Here is a 22,434-nt window from a genome sequence, read left to right as displayed (position 1 = left end):
GAAGAATTGTGCTAATTAGCAAATCCAGGTGACTGGAACAAAATAATGGGGAGGACTTTTTATCTTCTGAATCTGGATTTTCCACCTCTGGAAGTCAGTTTTACACATTGTTTCATCACAAATCCAATATGCATGCAAAAGAGGACACATCTTCAGACTCATCATTAACTGAAATTATAATTAATCTCTATTAAATAAGAAGCATTCGGTCACATGAATTCTTTCAAAAGAAACTGTTTTAGTAACTTTGCATTACACTTTCTATCTGCCTCTACCTCTACCGTGGCCTATTATATTATTTCCAGGTTGAGAGCATTGGGACAATCCTCGCCAATCGGTGGATTTGAACTATATCAATTTTAATGGCTCCTGAATATATAATTTTATAACCTATTACTCGAGCTGTCTTTGCTTAAGGCCTGCATAACTTTCAGAGATACATACTATGACCTTTCGTGTGGACGCCCTGCTATGCACCGTATAGCAGGCAGTTGAACATAAATCTCATGCATAAAAGAATGTCGAAGAGAATCGCACCCAGAAAAGTATCAGTATTTCATATCATTGTAATGATATTCATCTTTTAAATGTTACTTTTGAAATATCAGACAATATGACGAATAAAGTGCGGCACGTTTTAAAGGTAAGCAGACCTGGGTCAAACACGTATTTGTTTTGGATTCAAATACTTTTCTACGCTTTACTGATCTTGTCTGGTGTATTGGAAGCAACGAAATACTCTCAAAAAGTGCAAACCCTGCCTTCTGGTCATATTGGCAGGCTCAGTTACACCAGGCAAGATCAATAGAGCACAGAAAAGTATTTGAATCCAAATCAAATACATATTTGACTCAGGTCTGAAGGTAAGCAAGTATTCTACAGCAGTGTCAGATAATCTACAAAGCTACTAGAGTCTATTAAGCAGCGGGTTTGATAAAATAGCAGAACTGAACGCAACACATGACAAGAGAGCATGGATGTGCACACAGCACAGTCCTGCTGACTGGATCTGCAATATAACAAGATGCGTTTTTTGTCCACCTAATTAGATGATTATGATAAGAAACGTTCAGCATGAGCATATTTTATTTTTCAGATCTTTTAATCTACCAATAGTGACATGACTGAAAGAAAAAAAAAAATCTACTGTCCTAACTCTGTTCCTCTTAAATGACCAAAAAATAAATACAAAATTGAAATGGAATGAAATTCATCATGCCTTCACGCTGCGGTAAATGATGGATATCTGCTAAATGCACCAAGGAAATGGTTGCAGAACTGACCAATTTTGAGCTGCATGTTAACTCTAATTGTAGTGTCTGCTTGACAGATAAATTACAGACATTTTAGTCCATTCATACATAAAAACTCCATGTTGTGGGTGGATATAAAGCTTGGACCATTTTTAACGTGAAAACCTTAAAAGCACTAACTGACTGTGTTAATTAGCACACAGTGGAACAGATCTGAAGCTCTATCGTGTACGTGTCTGTGTTCCAATCGGCCACGGTCATCATGCACCACACAAGGGTTAAATGACTCAGCATTTCAAACATCCCCCGTGAACAAACGTGACTTTTCAGCCACTGCTTTGTTTGCTTGGCATTGATGAATTGTGCCTTTATATCTCTGAAATTGGGTGGATGTCTCCCTGTTAATTTCCTACAGTGCGCCTTCTGAAATCCTTTGCTTTTGCCTCCAGCTTTGAACAACGGCTTTCCCGACACAAAGACGGGCAAAGAAGGGACATCGCTTTTACACTGGATGCGGAATTGATCACATCCTGTTTGGCGCGCGCGGAACTGGGAATTAATTGAATCACACGGGCATTTATGATGGATTACTGCCAATTAATGTTCCAATTTCACAGCTTACAGGCCTAGCTTAATATCAAAAAACAATCCTTATTTGAAATTTAAATCATGATGAAATGTTCCCTCGTATTGCAAGTTATTAAAAAGAAAACGGTAGAACTAAGTTATGCTGTGCTATTAGTATTCATTTCTATCCAGTGTAATAATGAGTACTAATACACACCAGTAAGATGACACTACTTTAATAGCTACATACTGAAATCCGAATTTAAGGGTGTTTGTTAAAGTGGTTATGGATGTAATCATAAGCCTTGTTTAGGAAGTAGGCCCACAGAGTAATTTGCTTTTGGATGATGTGGTTTCAAGCCTTGTGCCACAAATCAGCCCGGCAGTCAAAGCTTCAGCAAACATTATGGAGTTTCAGTCTATCGGCCAAGCTGCAATGCATTTCTGCGATAAACCACAGACTCCAGTAATTACAGCTGAATGCAGCAATTAGTCTTTTTTTTTCATTTACCACAGTCTAATTCCATTCCACACCACACACAACAAGCAAGAAAAAGTACTCATGCACTTGATTTCAACCACGGCTACCATTATAAAACTGGCTTACTAAAGAAACAAAAAATAAAAACAGAATTTAAAAAAATGATAGTAAATGCATATCAAAACTACAGCAGAGGATCTGTTTAAACAAAATAAAGATGAAATGGTTGTATTAGCTGATGCAAATAAGTGTGTGTAATGTCCCAAGATCTAATAGGGGGGAAAGGCTACAGTATACTTAATACATGGTGGGATCTACTTGCAACTGCAGCGTGGCTCACTTAAAATGTATCAACATAGTATATTCAGTGTTACAATTGGACGATCCTTTAACCACAAACATCTGGACAACATTTAAAGTGGTCATGCACACTCGTACGAGCTCACGGCTTTCAGATCCGGTATGAAATGACACTTACCAAGAATGTGAGGGGAAGCCTCATGTTCTTGGATGATTACATGCCTAGCACCGGGCGGGATCAGAAACATCTTAAGGAAACCTTTGCATGTGTTTGCATCAGCGACGAGAGCAAAAGATTGGGAAAGATAATCGAAGCAGTTAGTGAGCAAAAGTAGATAAAAATACAGCTTCCTTGCAGAAGTGGACATCCGTAAATACTTAGAAGGTGCTTGTTTTGCTCTACAAACAGACAGGTTTAAGAGGTCATACACATCTAATGTCAACTTTCATTGTGCAAGGTCATACAAACCTGCAAAAGAAAGTTAGAACGCAAAAACCTGACAGAAATGTTCTTCATTCAGGTGTCAACCTTGATTTATCCCGATCACTGAGGTGAACTGTCCCCTTTGGGTACTGTCATTGTGTGACAGCAACCGCCAATATACTCGCAATTTGTAAAATCACTGTTCAAGAATTGTGACTAATTATGAAACGGAAATAGGCCTCCAAATAGACAATAGACATTTCAGGAACAATGGAGACCACTGTAATGATGTGTAATTCCTCTGAGAGCTCTCTGCTCAATAGCATGAGCCATGTTGCTTTTGCTCAATATTTTAACCTTCTGAAATATAAAACCAAGACCAATTTAAATCATCTGCTTTGCATACTGCAATGCAGTCACCGCTAATATAAAACTCTGAATGAAGAACCCTTTGTCAAGTTAAAAAGGGCAAACTGTGTAAAAGAAATGAAGTAAAATAAAATTAAAGTTACAAGGCTACCTTCTGTTCTATTCAGTGGATGTCCAGACTTCTGCAAACTCACTGAGACTCACCAATAACATTTCTAGAATCTTCTGTTTCATTCAGATACACATTGCGAGCTCCCTTGGGCAAAGAGAATGCTCCTCTTGTCTTCCCTTTAAATGAAATCAATTAGTTATTTCACATTTCCAGAATGTTCTCTTTTTCATTGACTTCAGTAATTAATTGCCACTTAATTCAGTTCTTCTCTGCTGGTCATTTGAACAACAGACTTTGTATGAATTACCCTAGGTAGACCAGTCCTAATCACAGAGAGGGCCATAGTGTTCAGCAGAAATCAGTTTCCTCAAACTCTGAAATAGGGAAACGTCTAAGGTGACCTGGTGCACCTGCTGCGTAAAGATTATTGGCTATTTTGCCATAAAAGCTGTAAACCTCTATTGCTTTCTCATCGTGCAGATGAGTACACACAAATGCCACCTGGTGTGAGGAGAAGAGAACGAGAGCTGATAACAAATTTCCACCTTGGAATCACAGCATTCTCTCGTTAGCACAAATTCCGTTGTTGATGAATCCTCTATTTACTGCATGTGAAAGCTAACATAGCTATAGTGTAAGATACCGTAATATGGGACTTTAAAGATTTGAATCATACTATTTGCAGCCATAGCCTCATGGAAACCAGGGCTGATTCATACCGCAGGTATTACAGCAGCCCCGCCCCTGGAAAGGCACAGGGCCTGCCGGCTGTCAGTTTTCACATTAAAATCAGAAGCCAATTCAGACGTAGGACACCAAATGTGGTGCGAAAATCATGCAACCAACTGTTTTAACTAATTGTTTGTACTAGGCAACACAACTATGAGTCCCCCCCACTGCCTGGTGTGGAGATTGACATCAACCAATGAGGTTCACCAAAGAGCGACAGACGCAAATAATACGGTTATTCCTTCCTGAACGGACGATGTGTTCTGTCAACTTTATTGTTAAGCAATCAAACGGTAAGGATGGGCTCACCAGTCTGACGAAACCAATTTGTCAAGTAGTCTTTCTTGTTTTTCAATACTTTGTACAGTAAGCTGTGCTCTAGGTCTTGTATACAGACAATAAGTTATATATTTTACTACAATTATACATTTATATTTTAGAGTGATATGTTATTGAATGGTAACATTCAGTCAAATAATAACTTCTGTACATCGAGACCCAGTTTTGTGTAAAGCAATATCAAGCATCGAAAGAGCAACTGATTTAAATCACGAGAACTCTATCCGGTCCGTGCAACTCTGTAAAAATAATGCACGTTGTGGGAGAGCCTGCACTTTTTTGCCAGGCTGTCGGCAGGGAGTTGTGAATGCAACACAAACGTGGATTGTGAATGTGAGCAAAACACGGGTGTTGAATGTAAGCGAAGTTGGCATAAGCTGACAGTCTCCCTCGAGACCACTTCTCACACAGTGCATACGCATATGTGCGCATATCAGACAACTCACACATTTCAAAGACACAAACATCCAATATGCCACCCCCCCCCCCCCACTGGTCTGCAAGTGTGTGTACTCAGCTTTATGAGATTCATAAAGCTTTGAAGGCGGATTTGTCTGAAAACAGCTTATTGACTGCCTCATGAGAGACTGTTTTGTTTAATGAATACCATTAATATATTAACTCAGTTCCAGAAGTTTCTTAATGGTAAACAGTCACGGGATACGGCAGACTCTGTCTTTGTTCCGACTGGTTTGTTGCTGTTATTTAGCTTTTTCACGGATTAAATTATCCACCAATCGCGTGGCCTCACGAGACAGTCAATGAAACAGAAAACATTACTGTGAGGAAGGAAAGTCTTTAAGATCAGGGTAACACTTGATACTTGCAGGTTCTGTTTTCCGAGAAATGGATTTCTTTTTGGCATCTCTTGCTTAACTTTTTCCCTGTTAAAAGAGATGAGTGGTTTAAATGGAAAACTAGAGAGAAAGAAAAAGAGAGAAAGGTAAGTGCCTTTGTTTTCACACTCATCCCACCGACCGCTTGTTGCATCTGTTCGTTATTCTGCAGCAACGGGAGGGTGGTGTTAAGCCTCAGACGTTTGCCAAAAGGAAATCGCTGGCCACAGCGTGGCACAACATCGCTAGCCTTTGAAAACCGACCAGCTTCTAATGGCCTCGTTTTAATAAAATAAATTTACAGTCAGGTGACAGAACTGTCATCAACGCCCCGCTGTGCTGCAGCTTGTGCGTGTGTTTGTGCACCACCTTAGGACATGGCTGCTGTCCAGTTAACGCAAAATGTCCTTGCAACGTTACTGGAATGTCTTGTCAATGTTACAACATTGCCACAACATGGCAACAACATGAGAATGTTTTGACATACAAAGTGGACTTTAAGGACAAATTCGGTCACAGGTGTCTTTCCTGTAACGCAAGATAAAGGAAATTTCCTCAAACTTCTATTAAGGTGCACCTGGACAGACTGCAATGTTACAAGCAGGCTTGATGAATATAATAATAGCAGGTTTGGGAACAAGCTCTCATCTTCCCCCTCAACAACCACCACACAAGCAGCCCAACCACACACACACACACACACACACACACACACACACACACACACACACAGGCACACACATACACACACACACACAAACACACCTCTTGCTCCTATTCATTAAGCCCTTAAAAAGCCATCTAGCTGACTTGAAATCATAGCTCGGGACAAAAAATATAAGGCATTCGACATGCCTATTAATGTCTAATTTGAGATGGGACTACCAATCAATTTGCGAACTTAGCCTTCCCCTCCAATGAATCAGCCGTGGTTTACGGAGGATGAAGAGGGAATAAAATTGCAATCAGGCAAAACAAAAAAAAAAAACATGTCCATTAAACATTCTGACAGGATATACTAAAAGAACAGGGCAATAATTTGACACAGATGTTTGACTCTTTCATTACGGACGAGCGTGCCCATATTAAGGTGCTTGCATATCCGGACCGTGGATTCCCTCCAGGTCTTCAGCTCCTGCCGAAAAAATGACTCAGTAATGGCTGAGTAAGAGCCACATTCGCAGCTGAGACCATAATTGAGGCTGGCCCACCACTTTGATCACTTCTGTGCACATCCAATTAATGACAAAGAAGAAAGCCCAACGGTGCTGCATCAGTGATTAGCATCAGCAGATACCAGGAATGGTGTGATTATCGGTACGCTTTGATTCCAAGAAAATACGGTTACGGTTTCAAGTGCAAACGTAATTGAATAAATAATGCGATGACCATGAAGCCAGTCTACCGTCAATGCATCCAGGCAATGATTCTCATTTGATATCTCTATCATCAGTAGCAACAACAGCCACAAAAGAAATGTTAATTTCATGTGTTGTTGGAATTAATTTGCATTAACCCATATCCATTATCGATTATGGAAAGTTCTGAATAGCAAACATGAAAAAATTACATACAGTAGAATAGAAGGTTTTTTTCACCACAAACAAATGCTACCACACAAATTGGGCAACAGATAATATAGCAATTTCAACTGCTGATTATAAATAGGAGATTACCTTGAGTGAAGCTATGCCACTCGATGTCACTGAATGTAGACCGGCCTAATCAATTCAAAAGGCGAATGCTCTGACAATTGCCGTGTTTACGTGAGTGCGAGAGCACATCAACATAATTGCATTACACAGACAATAACAACACACATCAAATCAAAATGGTGTTAGCTATTGTATATGATGACACATTCAACTGCACTAAAGCGCAGCACAAAATTGGGTCAGTGCGATCATACTCAAAGAGACGGCTGTTGCGGGGTGAAAGAGAAAGAGAAGCGCTGTGCCCTCATCACACAGTTCATTAACATTGTTGTCTGCAGTTGGGGTACATTTTGTTTTTGGAAAGATGCCTACCAGCTTTCTTGGGGGTGCGAGTGAAGGTCCCTTTGACCGTCCGGCAGTGCGAGTTATCTCCACCGCACACGCCGCACTTGTCCTCCATTTTGTTGGAGCCAATTTCTTTGTCGCAGCCCACCTTCTGCAAAAACAACACGGAGCACAGGGACTCAGATGTGACCCGGCTGCTGGCCCCTTTATTTCTCTTCTAAGCTACCGTACCTCGAACGGTTGTGGAAATATGGAGAGAAATGATGACTGCATGCTAAATTAAATGTTTTCCATTGAATTATTAATATAAAGTGTGAGATAGAAGATATACTTTATTGAACCCTGTGGGGTAATTTGTCCTCTGCATTTGACCCATCCTTAGTTACCTAGGAGCAGTGGGCAGCTGCCTCTCGTGTGCTGCGCCCGGGGCAAGTGCCTTGGTCAAGGGCACCTGCAGGAGCGCACCTAACATGCATGTCTTTGAGTGTGGGAGGAAACCGGAGTACCCGGAGTAAACCCACACAAACATGGGGAGAACATGCAAACTCCACACAGAAAGGCCCCAAGCTGAGATTCGAACCTACGACCTTCTTGCTGTGAGGCGACAGTGCTAACCACTATGCCACCGTGTCCGCCACCATAACAATATTACCATATAATATTGTTCTCCAGACTAAATCTTACACAACAAATAATGTGCTGCAAACCAAATATGTATATGCTGAAAGATGACTCATTCTACGTTAAGATGTTTCCCTGTGGTCAGAATCAGAAAATACACCAATACACCATTACAGGCAGCCCCAGGCACAATCCTGCTTGAAACACTATATTCCTTCCATCCTACTGAGAAAATACCCATATGACTGACTTATATAATGCACTTTCCATATTTATAACCTTTCGCTGCTATGAAATATGAAATAGTACTTATTGCCATTTTTTCATGCGTGCATTTAGAATTTCATATTTCGTATTATTTATTTATGAAATGGTGTTAGATGAAATGTCTTACTTCATTCAGTATATTGGTGTGTTGCAAGCGCAGATTATTTACTAATTAATTAGCTAAGCCAAAATGGTGACTGCAGTAGGCATCGTCTGAATGCTCACAATAGAACAACAAAATTCAAAGCATCTGATTCAGATAGTATTTTATGAGGCAAACCTGACCCAATAGTCCCTACGAAATGGTTCTTTGAGCCAAAGAACATGATATCTTGAGCCAAAAAGGTAAAGGTCAACAGTGAAACCAATCATTCATTTTCATTAACTTACAGTACTAGCTCTGAAGTGCACATCACATACTTGAATAAAAAGCGTGCCCCTGAAATGCAGGACGAGCGCCTCGAAGTGCAGCATGAAAACACAAAATGGTGGCTTACAGAGTCACCGGCTGCAAGCCGAAATGTGCTTACCACACATTCACCCCGCACGCAGATGCTGTACGGATCTTTGTAAGAGCATCGAGTCCCATCGTGAACCAGCTGCTTCATGTATGCCACGTCTCCGGTTTCCTTCGACTGGCAGTACAGGTGACATCTTTTGTTGGCTGTAACGAAAAAGTAACGAGACAAGTTTAAGGTAAAGGTAAACCTGTCTCAATCTGTTGCGCGTGCAATTGTAGAGTGTACACTGTAGGTTGTATGCAGTCACACACACTTTCACGTAATAACACCGTTTTAAATCACTAAACTTGCATCCAATGAACCCTGTACTAGTCTTCAGAGCTCTTAGTTAATGAAGTCACCTTCTGTAGGTTTTCATGCAGTGTTTCAGAAACTGGGAATATCCATTTTTCTATATGAAATGCTGCTGGACAGCACGCCTGCACCCGCATACCACGCCCGCTTCTCCGGGACTCACCGTCCGGGTGCTCGTAGGGAAGCCAGTGGTGCTTGGCGCCCAGAAACTCGAATTGCGAGTTACGCTGCTGGCACTGCTGGGCACGGAAATCCTCGAAATGCTTGGGACAGTCATCGGTGTTGCAAAGCTGATACTCGTAGTTTACACCAGGACAGTCCTGGCCCCCGTTAGAAGGTCTGGTGAATAAACAAAATGCCAAAAAAAAAGACTTAACTGGCTTTCTTTCCAGATGTCCTATATAATCTCTATGAAATACTGAAAGCTTTTCAACTACGTTGATGCAAATGCACAGATTGCTAAGAAATATATTCACTTCCTGTAATACTGCAAAGCCGTATTACGCAAATTATTTCACAAGTTACATTAACTGATACATTAATAAACAGCCAATACATCAATAAACAACTGAATAAATAAATGATTTTTTATTAAATGTTCAAGAATCATACTTTTCATATGACATTTTGCTAAATAATGTAATTATATTGGTATTTTGAGGCTTTGCTGTAAAAAAAAAAAAAAAAGCTCTGGAAAGCCTTTCATGCAATATTAGGCCTGCTGATGGAGTATCTGCTTTTAAAACTAGCCTAAAGACCTATTTTCGCGAAATTGCCTTCTGAAACAACTGATAGCTATTTGTTGTGCTTTTCCCTTTTTAATCGTTGGGTTTAACGCTACTGTTTTTTTAATTTTCTTTTATTGTTTTTTTTATTGTGTCTTACCTTTTCTGTGCCGATTGCTTCCCCTTGTTTTATTCCTAGTTGTATTATTGCCTTTTTGTTTATTGCTATTTTATTTTCTGTTCGTTCTTCTTTTTTATGCTGCTTTTATTGTTTCCTTGGGTTGAAATTTTATACCTTATTCGTATCTGTTCTGGAAAGCACCTTGTGGTTATTGCTTGAAAGGTGCTATATCAATAAAATGAATTCATTTATTTATTTATATTTACATTGATTTGTTCGAAAGCTAAATTAATATTCTTTCTGAAATATTAAATTCAGTTTTTATTATTATGATGGTAGCATTAAAATTTTGTCAGGCAATGTACAGTACTTAATTACAATACTTGTCTAAGATTTTAATCATTTTAATCTTTGAGCATTATTTTTTTTCTGTTTTTGTTCATTTGGATTCCTAACCCCCCACAGTGATACACTTAATTGAATCTTTATCTGCAAAGCCTCACTTCCAAGATTACATGAATTAATCGAAGGTTGAATTTATCTCAGTCCAGCGATTGTCGTGCTCATTAGACCACTGTGTAAGACAGTGAAAGGAGCCTGTTACAAATAGCCGCAGTTCAAGCACACTACACCTTTTAGTCATTAGTATGGTCTGGTTCATATGGTTCAAGTGCAGTTACAGCAATTTACAGCAGGGATCATCAACTCCGCCCCTCAAATCCAAATCCAGCCCTGGTTTTCTTTTCTCCCGGGTAATTAGTGCCACTGATTGGCCAGACTGTCTTCACACCTGACTCGCAGGCAAAGGGAGGGTGGAAAACCAGCAGTTCTCGGCCCTCGGGGACCGTGAGTTGCTGATCCCTGATTTACACAGTAAATTGTCCAGTATTAATTCAACTCTAAAAGAGTACATATGGTCGAACAGGACTTAACACTGAACAATTAAATTATTGAATATATAATAGTTGAATATTACTTTTACTAATAGCTGAGCATTAGACAACTGTGCATGTAAGACCCAAGAACTTGCTTATTCAGCTATCTGGCAAGCAACCAAAGGTTTTAATTTTGGTGGTCTTGTCTAGAGCATTCAAAGTCTGAACAGAAGAAAGCTGTCTCTAATGTTTATAGTATATAACATAACATAATAACATAAGCTAATAGTATAAATACATTATGCCTTCATATATTTCCATTAAGGCTCAGCACTCCTCATCCATCATATTTAATAAACACATTAGTTTCAAGTAAGCAGCAAAAAAACAAGTCTTAAAACATGGCTCTTGCTTTAGTATGAATGTGATCTCAAACTGGTAGCACTCTTGCAGTCAAATGAAAATGCAGTTGTTTCTTGGCCACAAAGGTTAATGTCTTGTCATGCATGTGCATTTCAACACACACCAACAGTAGCAGGTTGCTACTGCAAGCATTGAGTCAAGATTCATGTGGGTGTACGAGCGAAAACGATTCGTTCATTCCTGAGAGCATGTGGACGTTTGTTTGCGGGCCATCAGGTGGGAGAAGCGGGAGGGGCCAGGGAGAGGTGGGTTTTAGAGGTGACTTACGCGGGGTTACTGCACTGGCGGGTTCTGAAGCGCACGCCCGTCCCGCAGGATCGCGAGCACGAGCCGTACTTGGTCCAGGCCCCCCAGGCGCCGTCCAGCTTCACCTGGTTGGTGTTCTTCCACATACAGTGGCCTTTGTAGCACCACTAATGATCATAACACAGTCTCGGTTAATTCCCGAAATAGAAATAAAAAACAGCAATAAATGAGAAACATCCTTTCATCTGTTATCTAACCCGCTGCCTGGTAAGGGTTAGGTGTGTGTGTGGAGGGGGGGGGGGGGAGGTCAGGACCCTGGTCAGGTCACCAATCCGTCACAGGGCCCACACACCATTCACTCACACATTTATTCCTAAGGGCAATTTAGAGGATCTAATTAGCCTAACCTGCATGTCTTTGGCCTGTGGGAGGGAACCACAGTACCCGGAGGAAACTCATGTAGATAGAGAAAGGCCTGGCCGCAATGTTCACCAGGGACTTTCTCTCTGTGAGGCAACAGTGCTTTTCACTGTACCACCATGTCACCCCTGAGAAACACTCAGATAAACTTGCAAGCCTGCCAGCTTGTGCCATACAGCCACTACAGATGATTCAGAATGCCACTCCCACGTCACTCCCCTGCTGTGATCACTCCACTGGCTCCCGGTCGCTGCCAGGATCCGGTTCAAAGCCCTGACCCTTGCCTACACTGCAGCCAACAGGACAGCCCCCATCTACTTGCAGGACATTATTCGATCCTATGTGCCTGCTCGACCACTCCGCTCTGCGGCAGCAGGGTGCCTTGTAACCCCTCTCACCCGACCAAAGGGATCACAGAGCTTCTCCACCCTAGCTCCCCAGTGGCAGAACGAACTCCTTGTCCCTCTCCGAACCTCCCCCTAACTACCCATCTTCCGCCGTGGCCTGAAGACTCATCTCTTCAGACTATACCTTGACTAACTACAACCACGCTGTATATTTCACTCTAAATCCACCCCCCCCTCCTTTATGGCACTTGTTACATGGTGCCCCATCCCAGCACTTCTTGGTAATTTGTATTTGTCCTAATACTGTCGCTTATTCTTCTGCCTAGTTGGCTTTGCAGAGGTTAGGTCAGAATAGTGTTCACTGTGTGAACTAAACTGTGTTCTTGGCTAGAAATAGCTGTACAAAATAAGTATTGTATCTTATTGAACCTGTGTTTAGTAGTTGTCCATGACCATGAAATGTACTTTTTGTACGTCGCTTTGGATAAAAGCGTCTGCCAAATAAATGTAATGTAATGTAATGTAAATAAACGATTCCAAATGTGCCAAACTTACCTTCCCAGGTGCGCACTCCGTCCCGTCCAATGGGGGCCCTTTCTTCGTCTTGCAGAAATAGGGGTTGTCCGGGTGACTGCACCAGAGCTGCTTGCACGGGTCAAACGTGCGAAACTGTTACACGGGGAGGGAGAAAAAGCAACTCAAATTTCGGCGGAAAAAACAAGAACACTCGATGTGGAGGTCAGAAAAAATTTGCAGGCTAACCTGTGATTTTAGCCTAAACCGATGACATTTACCGTACAGTACGCAGTTAATAATGACCTTTTGAATGGGTTTACCGGAAGAAGCTGGAGTAATCTGATGTGGATTTGATCGATTTTCCTTCTTAGAATTCAGCAGGGACACCTTCTGTTATGGCAATTTTCAAAAACCACAGATAAAAGCCAATGCTCTTTTGCTCAATAATGTCCAATGTCTCTGAAGTGATTACACACCACTACATTTAAAAACAATTCAATTTTGCTAAAGTATTTTTTAACTTCTTCACAGTTGAGGATACTTTCACACCTAATTTGCTTGACATATTTAAACTGACGTGGTATGATGTATGTGTGAAATCTCTTGATAGTGATGTAACTAATGTAGAAGGGCAGCTAAGTTGAGGGTAGATTTGGACCACTTGAGATTGAATTTGGTGTGTTTGTGCGAAGGTCTGAGTCACATCAAAGTTGACCGGGTCAAGATCAACTGCAAAACAAACAGTTTAAAAAGGGACACAAACTATGAATGTATGGACCTTCATTTCAGACACTATCTCCTCTTACACCTCCTCAGAATCCACTTAAATCATTTCCAAAACACATATATGTAGACAATACAAAGATATGTAGACCTACAAAAATGTAGACAAAAGATTAACTTTTACTTCTACTGATTAAAGTCTAAGTTATTAAAGTCTCACATAACAAACCAGAACAGCAAATTATAAGGCATAAATGTTTCAGTATTCTCCACAGTGCACACAGTAATTTCTTAATAGTAGGTTAATAGCATGAGGACTGTGCATGATGTCACCCAATCGGTTCTGTTGTTAAAGGTGCTCACACTCATTTAGGCTGGGTCTTACAGTCAGGACATCGCAGGGTCAAACCTGGGCTTCGTCATTATCTAACCAAGACAAGATCTGTGTTCAAATCAGCCTCCTAACTACTGTCCTCATGATATGGACAATCTGCTAAACATACTGCCTACTGTTTAGTGCGTATGTATGTTTTAGTACGCGAAAAATATCCTCCATACTATTTTCCAACGGTACAGTGGAAGTGTCGTAAGACATTCTGCTCTCGCGGCTATGCTCATGTGTCACTGTTGTTGTTGTTGTTGAAGGAAAATGTCGGTGAAGCTGCATCTCGTTATTAAAAGCGAAGCTGTACGTACTATTTATGAGACCAAGATGGTTGTTCACTGCATGATATGTATGTTCCTGAATGTACTCAGTGAAAACCTGGAAAATAAGTATAATATTGTGTTGGGATTTTAAGCATGCTACAGTTAGAGAAAATTTTGCCTACTAAACAACTTTCTCATCCAGTGTACTCAAGAACTATCCTGAATTGTAGCTGATTCAGACAGGTGTATCAAGCCAGGGCCAGCACCAGTTTATGGTGACCAGTATTACTATGGTCACCACAGTAGCTCCTCCCTCCCTCACCTCAGATAGCCATAGTCTAATAGTCACCTTTTAGCAGAGAGAGATACACCTATCCTCCAATTAGAGATTAGGGACAGCACGCTCCTGAAAAGTGCGCTATCTGGAATAATGCTTTAATTTAGGACCATATCAACTAATTGAAAGGCATTAGCGTGCTGCTAAATTTTCCAATTTCGGAGCGAGGGTGCTCCTTGGGAAAAGTATAACGTGGAGCCTTAATGGGCTGTGGGACGACCGGCAGTCACTGACTCCCAAGAGGGCGTGGCAGAGGAGCACTGGTCTTTCAGTTGAAGTGCTGCTTAAACATTTGGCCGGTGCAGCGGCGATTTGAGAGGCGCAGCTCGCGATTCCAAAACGGCGAAAAAAGAAGGGGGAAAGAGTGCCTCTTGAACAGCGGCCCCAGAGAATTTATATTAACAATAAAAGCATAAAAACTCTTGTTATTTCTGAAGCACCCAGATGCGTGGTATTCACGAGGAATGGACGAGTCAGGTGAGAAGCAACGGTATGATTCCGCTCTGTCATCACAATGCTGTCTTACAGGGCTTTCTCTCTGCACCAGCTGCCTGTTAGCAACCCTCCCTCCGCGCGCACACAATGCCACCCTGATTATCCATTAGCGCACTTGACTTCCAGAAGAGAATCCAAATCCGGCTCTTCTCCTTTCTCTTCCAGAAGTGGCCGCTCGACATTAACATGAGACTACAAATCAGATCCTCCCAGGGAATCAATGTAGCAGCGTGAGGCAGCCCCCCACTTGCCACTAAAATGGACTACGCTGCAATGACAGCGAGCAGAGAAGCAACGGTCATTAGTTATACACACACTGGGAACCTGGCAACCCCTCCGTCGTCACGGTAATGAACATGACAGAAAGCGGGGGGGTGCGCACACGATGGTCTGCGGATCGCAGTCGTCCATTTCTGTTCTATCTCTGAATATTCCCAGCTGGTTACCAGACACTTCTTTCCAAGTATAAAGTCACAGCGGCAGCCAAATCCATTCTAAATTGGCTGCACAGGAGAGTCCAAAAGAGGACGATTAGCCCCCGTTTGTCAAGTGTCAGTGTTTATAAATGCAATCATATTATTTCTTTCACAAAGGCACAGCATTTTAAACGTGTCATTGCTTTGTTTTGTTCTTCTAAATAGAAGAGAAGACTTATAGGCAGTTTCAAAGTCCAAGGGCATTGGGATGTCGAGATGAGGGCTCAGACAAAGCACAGAGAGGTGCAGAACCCCATGTCTGAGTATGCCTTCAACACATCTGCACACACACATACACACACTTACACACACACATACAAAAACACACATGCACACACACACACGCATACAAACACACACACACGCATGCATATACACAGACATTAAGTCCAGCCCGTCCTGCGCCAGTACTGTAAATATCTAAATATGCCCTTCCAACAGCCCTGAGTGTCTTTAAGGCCTTAAAAGCCTCCATCTCATTCAGCGGACCCCAGTGTTGAAAGAGCATAATTCATCGGCTTTGCTCGTAAAAAAAAAAAAAAAAGACATCCATAATTGGATCTGAGTCATTCTTGAACGTAATAACAGAGAATTTTTACAGGACCATAAGTCAGGACAACATCACTTCGTTTATATATTTTTGTGTTGGCTGTTTTACCACTGCCTGTTTATGCTCAGTGTCTTAATTAGAATTCATCATCTGCCATCTATTGTCTTAGATTCCAGCTATTTAGCAAACATGGAGTAGGCTACTTACAGAAGTACAGATTTTGTATCCCACGCCAAAATCAAAGCGGCATTGCTCATCCATTGAATAGTTGATTCCGGGAAGTTCTGGAAGCTGAGGCCAGTCGTGTTTGAAGGGATCATCCAAGAGACAGTCATAAGAACTGGGAGTTGTAACAAAAAATAATATTTTTGATATTAAATCATCTCAAATGTTAGCAAACAATCTTCAAAAGTATTTCAGATGAAAAGCAAGTTAGCAATGAATCTGAATTTTAAAATGCTACTTTTATTTTATTACAATTTCTTTATAAGTATTTTATTTTAGAATATATAAATAAACTGATCTGCATACAAACCAAGAACCTCCCTGTCATTGGAAATATATAGTTTTACGTATTGGTGGCCTTTTGAAACTACAAGATCAATGATGTAGCTCACATAGATTTCCTCAACATAAGGCTGGCTGAACACCAGCACAGTGGCTTAGATTCAGTCAATCAATATCTGTCTTTAACTTTGATTTACAATCCAATGAAAGTCTGGTTGTTCTCTTCCCAAATATGATTTAATGAGTTCAGAAGTGAAAAAGTGCAATGCTTGTGCTTTTAGGTAGAGAACACATTTTGATGGAATACATGTCAGTCTGTTTACTGCTTTTGTTCTTTGTTTTTGACTGACTGTTTTATACTTTATTCGAAATTTGTGGCTGCAACTGGAAAATCTTACAAAAAACCAAAGTAAGATCTCCATTTTTTATCTTATCACATAATTCACATTCAGCAAAATAACATTCAGTAGCATAGGAAAATAACAATTCTAGACTAACATATGGCAGAGGACTTCAATAGAAGATGTTGACATTTTCTGTAAAACTGATTAAATTCTCTTATTATCTGTTTTATATGGACAAATAAATATTCCTCCATCCCTTCACAGTTAAATGTAATCACACTGCTAATTATCAGAAAGGTAACATCCATTTGCAAGACTGGAAAACATAGCTTCACTCTTCCACTTCATAAATACACATTCATACCCTTGAGTACACATACAGTATGCGATGCATGTGAGTATATAAGTCAATACCAGTGTATTAAACTGAAAGAGTGTTTGATGTAGCCATGCACTTTCAAATTCAAAAAAGCTAATCAAACAGTACATTACTCCATTAGGAAGCGTCACATACCTTTAAAAATGACACCGTAAAAAATAAAAAAATGACTCCTGGATGGGTAAGACGGAAGTATTTGTACAGAATTGTGCCTGTGGAAACCAGTAAGAGCTGAGAACTTACTGTATGTATCGCTTGAGCTCCTGGCCACTGCACATTGACCAGTGGTACCGATGGAAGGCAGCTTGTACGAGAGGGGCCATGACGCTCCCCATGGCCGTTTCATCCCCACAGCGGTTTCCCTGTCCATCATGCTCCATTCCCAGCCTATCAGATAGAACAGAAGCCTTAAGGTAACTAATGATCTCCTTTCGAACACCGATAATGGTGCTCGCTCAGCACTGGTTTTACTAGATCTCCTGTCGGCTTTTCATATGGTTGATCATACGATTTTAATTAACTCCTTAAGAGGCTGGGTGGGCGTTAAAAATATTTTCTGAATTGGTTTGGTTCTTATCTCACCGGCAAACAGTTATCAGTCGTCATTGGTGAGCTTGTATCCTCTCTAGCCCCTATTACATGTGGTGTCCCTCAGGGGTCTATTCAAGGACCAGTTCTGATTTCTATTAATACGCTTGTTCATATAATTTTTAAGCATATTATACATTATATTATCCATTTTTATGCTGATGACACACAGCTTTACCTCTGTCAAGCCAAATGAAGTGACTAGGCTCTCCATGACTGCCTATATCACATCAATTGCTGGATGGCCAAAAATGTTTTGCAGCACAGATAAGATTTTTGATGTTTTAATTATTGGTCCCAAGCTTGAAGTTATATCCTGTAATCTAAACCCTCTCAGACTGAATGAGAAGTCTGCCTCTTGGAACTCTTGGGTTATTTTTGATTCTCGCTTAAAGTTTGAGCCTCACATTGAAAAGGTAGTACAATCTTGCTACCATCAGCTCAGCTAAGATTAGATAATATTTATCTTTTTTCTGAGAGTGAGAAAGTAATACATGCTTTGATCTCTTTTGCGATTCGATTACTGCAACTCTATATCCTTGCTTAAGCAGTCATTGTATAGGCTCCATGCTGTTCAAAATTCAGCAGCAGTAGTTTTATTTAAGAGCAGTAAAAGGACACACATCACCCTAATCCTTGCCGCACTCCACTTGCTACCTGTTCATTTTAGAATAGATTTAAAAACTGTATTAATTATTTGTAAAGCTTAGCATGGCCTTGCCCCTCCCTATATTTATCAGCTTTCAGTGCTGTATAGTTCTGGGAGATTGCTCAGGTCCTCACAGAGTGATCTCCTTACTGTCCCGTACTCCAGTCTAAAAACTAAAGGCAATAGATCTTTCTCTGGGAGGGCTCCCAAGCTCTGGAATTCACTCCCTGTTAACATTAGCAAGGCAGAGATATTTGATAGTTTTAAGTCTCTTTTAAAAATGCATTATTCTAAACTAGCCTTTTGTTGAACTCTATTAGCATTCCATACTATTATATATATTTTTTATGTATTTCAATATTATCTTATCTTTTTCAATGCTGTCCATTTAGTGGTCTAATTTTACTTTTATGTGTTACTTTTGTAGATTTTATCCCTTTTTTAGTGTTTTTGAAAACACTTTGAGCGCTATGTTCTGAAAAGCGGTATATAAATAAAGCTATTATTATGATTATTATTATCCTGTTGGGGCACACAAACTCACAGGAGGTTGTTCCGGTCTTTGACCACAACTATCTTTCTTAGAGGCACTTTTCTCTTTGGTAATAAAGGCACTTTGCATTGTATTTACAAACATAAACATTTTCATGTGTATCTATTTGAGACTGTTGGTTGGCTTTATACCTGAGACACCTGAGACACTTGTTCTTCAATGCAGTGGTGCACCTCATGTTCCAGAATGAATTCTGGATAGTGTTGGTGCTAACTGCGGCTAAGGGCTAAGCAGAATAATTGACTGGCTACAGCTTGAGCCAGGGAGAGAGGGTTTCAGACAGGAACTGTCCAGCCCAGCTGGTAAATTAGCAACAGCAGCAATGCATATGAATCACCAGGGCACAATGCTTTAATACACCCTCTTCAGGGTACTGTACTCTTTCATTTGTACAAACAGCAACTGTAATATAGCCTGTTTCACTTTAAAATATTTCCGGTTATATTGCACTTGTTAAAACAACAAATGTCATCCAAACTTATGCAAAGGTGTGAAAGGAGAGTGAAAATGTTAAAAAAAAAATCTTCCTTCTAGGCCACTGAAATAACTTTCTCTATTCTAATAGAGTGATGTTTCTCTCAAAGCTTACAATAATTGGGTATTATTTCCAGGAAAACTGACATGGGGCTAAACCAGAGCTGGTGATATGGTACATAGTTTTTGAATTACTAGTGCGCTCTGTTTCTCTGAAGAAGTTTTTTTTTTACCAGTCTCCGCACATCCTGTGTGATGGGAAAGCAAAAGAATCGAGCGAGGCAGTAAGACAGGAGGATTGCTACAAGGAGAAAAACCATCATCACAGACAAAAGAACAGAAAAAAAAAATCTGAAAAAATCTGAAAAGGCTGACAACTGTGTATGGCTTCGGAAAGCGAGGATGCCCTTCCCCAGAATCCCATTGACACTGAACATCAGCATTACTACAAAAGTCCAGAAGCTCTTTGTTCCTTGAAACAATGATGACTGTAATCAGTGCAGATGAAAGCGTTCATTACACCATACAGTCTGCATTCCTCTGAACGATGATAACTTTGGGCGCTGGTTTCTGCAACAACCATAACCCCACCTCCCCATCTCCACACCCACACACATGTGCAGGTGTGTGCGCACACACACTCTCTCTCTCACAAACACACACACACACACACAAATATATACACATACTGTACAACCAGACACACACACACACGCATATGCGCACACGCACACATACAAACACACACACGCATACGTACAAACACACACACATGTACATGCACACACACACACACACACATGCACACAAACAATCGCCCACACACACACTCGCGGGGGGTAACCTACACATGGCCGGTTTCGTGAGCCACTACGAAGGCGGAAGAGAAGCCATCTTCGTGGTTGAGGGTGCAGCTCCTCACTGGGTGGCACATTCCGGTTACCGGGGCATACCCTGTGGTCACAGACAGAGGCAGCGTTGCTATGGATTACTCATCCTGTCATAACAACACCCCTCAATCCCCCGTCCCTGTCTATTCTGACAGCTACTTCTCAAAATCAACTTCAATTAGTCGCTGCTGTTTGCTTCATTTAACGCTGAGTGTCGCTGACAGTGAGTCAAAACCTGAACCCAGCTGTCCGTTACGATTACATCACATCTTCCCGTTCATTAGTGAACGTACCCGTTAACAATAACGCAATACTCCTTTACCTTATCTCTTATTATTTTTAAAAATGAAATCAACCCAGGAAAAAGGCGGTAATCGGGAATCGTAGCAGAAAATGATGTGCCAATATGGGAAGTTCATGAATTACCAGCCAGCACGCAGTCGGGGCAACACAAAAGTTTTTTTGTGGTAAAAAGCATCGGCCAAGCCCAAATCTAATGCCAGTCCGATGGCAGATGTGGAACGGTGATGAGGCAGAGAGAGAACTAAATCCCCCAGGTTCAGAAAGCTGGTTGAAAATCCTTTTCTCTCCTCCCTTAAAGTACCGTCTCCTTCATATTCTGAAAATGTATCCAATACCAGATCCCATTATCAAACCTTCACTTTCAACTCTCATTTCAGTACTGACAAGGGATGAATGCAATAGCTCTCAACGGGCAGTGTTATGTACAGGAGACCTCCAGCCCCTTGTACATAACACTGAGGCACACCGACTACACAACATTAGCTAAATTTAACAGGGCACCACTCCTTTTTCAATGAAGAAAGCACGGTCTTCAAGGGCCAGTAGTCATCTCCTGTTGTCAGGGGACTGGGGAGCATGAATGCTGCAGGTCTTGTAATGCATCTGTGCTTTTTAAAAATTAAACTGAAAGAAATTTAATTGTTCTGATTAGCACTTTCACAATATGGTTCTACCTCTGAAAACATCATTGTACCTTCAGTTCACCTTTACACAGTAAAATGTTCAGTGTTAATCCAAATCTAACAGTACATGAGTCCAAGAGGAACCATGTGTACCGTACAGTAATCTGTAAGACTTGGTTTAACAATGGATATTTTACTGTGTAAGTACGATTCAAGTGCATCCTCTCTTTTGCCAGCTGAAACGTAATGAATGCTGGAAAACTTTGTTGTTTCAAACAACCCTTTTGGGCGTCAAATGTTCTTTAGATTCAGCTTGCATTCACACAATTCATGTACTTGCTGGGCTCGATTTATTTCCATCTGATAAACAGTAAAATGAAGAAGAGGGTATCCAGCCTGGACAGGAAAACTTAATGCAGTGTTAGAAAATCGGAACGGGAACCATGCAGGCTTTCTACGCAGGTATATCTCGCTTAAGTGCCGCTGTATTATTTTTTCCACTTCTCAAGAATGACTGAATTTGGAGTCTTGTCACAGCAGGAAGGCTGTATGGCCATTCCATTACTGCTTCAATACGGCCTGCAATTGAAACGCTGATTGCGATCGGGATCACTTCGGTATTTATCTGTGGGGATTAGATCAAGTGGCGGGGGCTGACAGTGCAAACGATGTTCTCCAGGATCAAATTGTTATCACAGCCAGGGTATAAATTTCATATAAATGTTAGTGAGTTTACTTTTAAAAAAGGCCTTCTCAGAACCATTTCCGCGAAAGCAGACTAGAATTGTAATGTGTTTTATTGTTGGCTGTTAGTAACTATGAGTGCCACTGCAGCCGTTGTAAGCTGCACCCCAGTAGCCAAGGAATGACAAACACAGGCTTTGAATTCAGCTTTCATCCATAAATGAAGTCTGCAGTAGAAAATGGACAGATATTATCTATGACAACTTAGTTATTAATTACTTTCATGGAAGGCAGGATTAAGTAGTGGACTTTGACACTAACTGTGATTAATATCATCTGGGACTTGCTCAATTTAATCTGAAAATATAAGTGCATTGGAAAATTATTTCAAATTATTTCAATGTTGTTGACTTTGAAAAAACATT

General features: G+C 40.8%; 1 protein-coding gene across 1 annotated transcript in view; it reads right to left on the bottom strand.

Moving 5' to 3' along the window:
- adamts3 (ADAM metallopeptidase with thrombospondin type 1 motif, 3) overlaps window positions 1–22,434 on the bottom strand; it is an 87,293-nt gene that overhangs the window by 22,852 nt on the left and 42,007 nt on the right. Inside the window, exons 8-16 of the mRNA XM_064296615.1 lie at window positions 20,358–20,463; window positions 17,489–17,632; window positions 16,223–16,355; window positions 12,826–12,939; window positions 11,525–11,670; window positions 9,277–9,452; window positions 8,829–8,962; window positions 7,438–7,561; window positions 2,780–2,860 (exon numbers count right to left, since the gene is read on the bottom strand). Coding sequence (XP_064152685.1) covers window positions 2,780–2,860; window positions 7,438–7,561; window positions 8,829–8,962; window positions 9,277–9,452; window positions 11,525–11,670; window positions 12,826–12,939; window positions 16,223–16,355; window positions 17,489–17,632; window positions 20,358–20,463 — 1,158 coding nt within the window. The remainder of the gene's footprint in view (window positions 1–2,779; window positions 2,861–7,437; window positions 7,562–8,828; window positions 8,963–9,276; window positions 9,453–11,524; window positions 11,671–12,825; window positions 12,940–16,222; window positions 16,356–17,488; window positions 17,633–20,357; window positions 20,464–22,434) is intronic.

This window comes from Anguilla rostrata, chromosome 10 (genome assembly GCF_018555375.3).
Source record: "Anguilla rostrata isolate EN2019 chromosome 10, ASM1855537v3, whole genome shotgun sequence".
Classification (NCBI taxonomy): Eukaryota; Metazoa; Chordata; class Actinopteri; order Anguilliformes; family Anguillidae; genus Anguilla; species Anguilla rostrata.
Note: the sequence above shows the minus strand (reverse complement) of the source record. Positions and strands in the feature narration are given on the sequence as shown.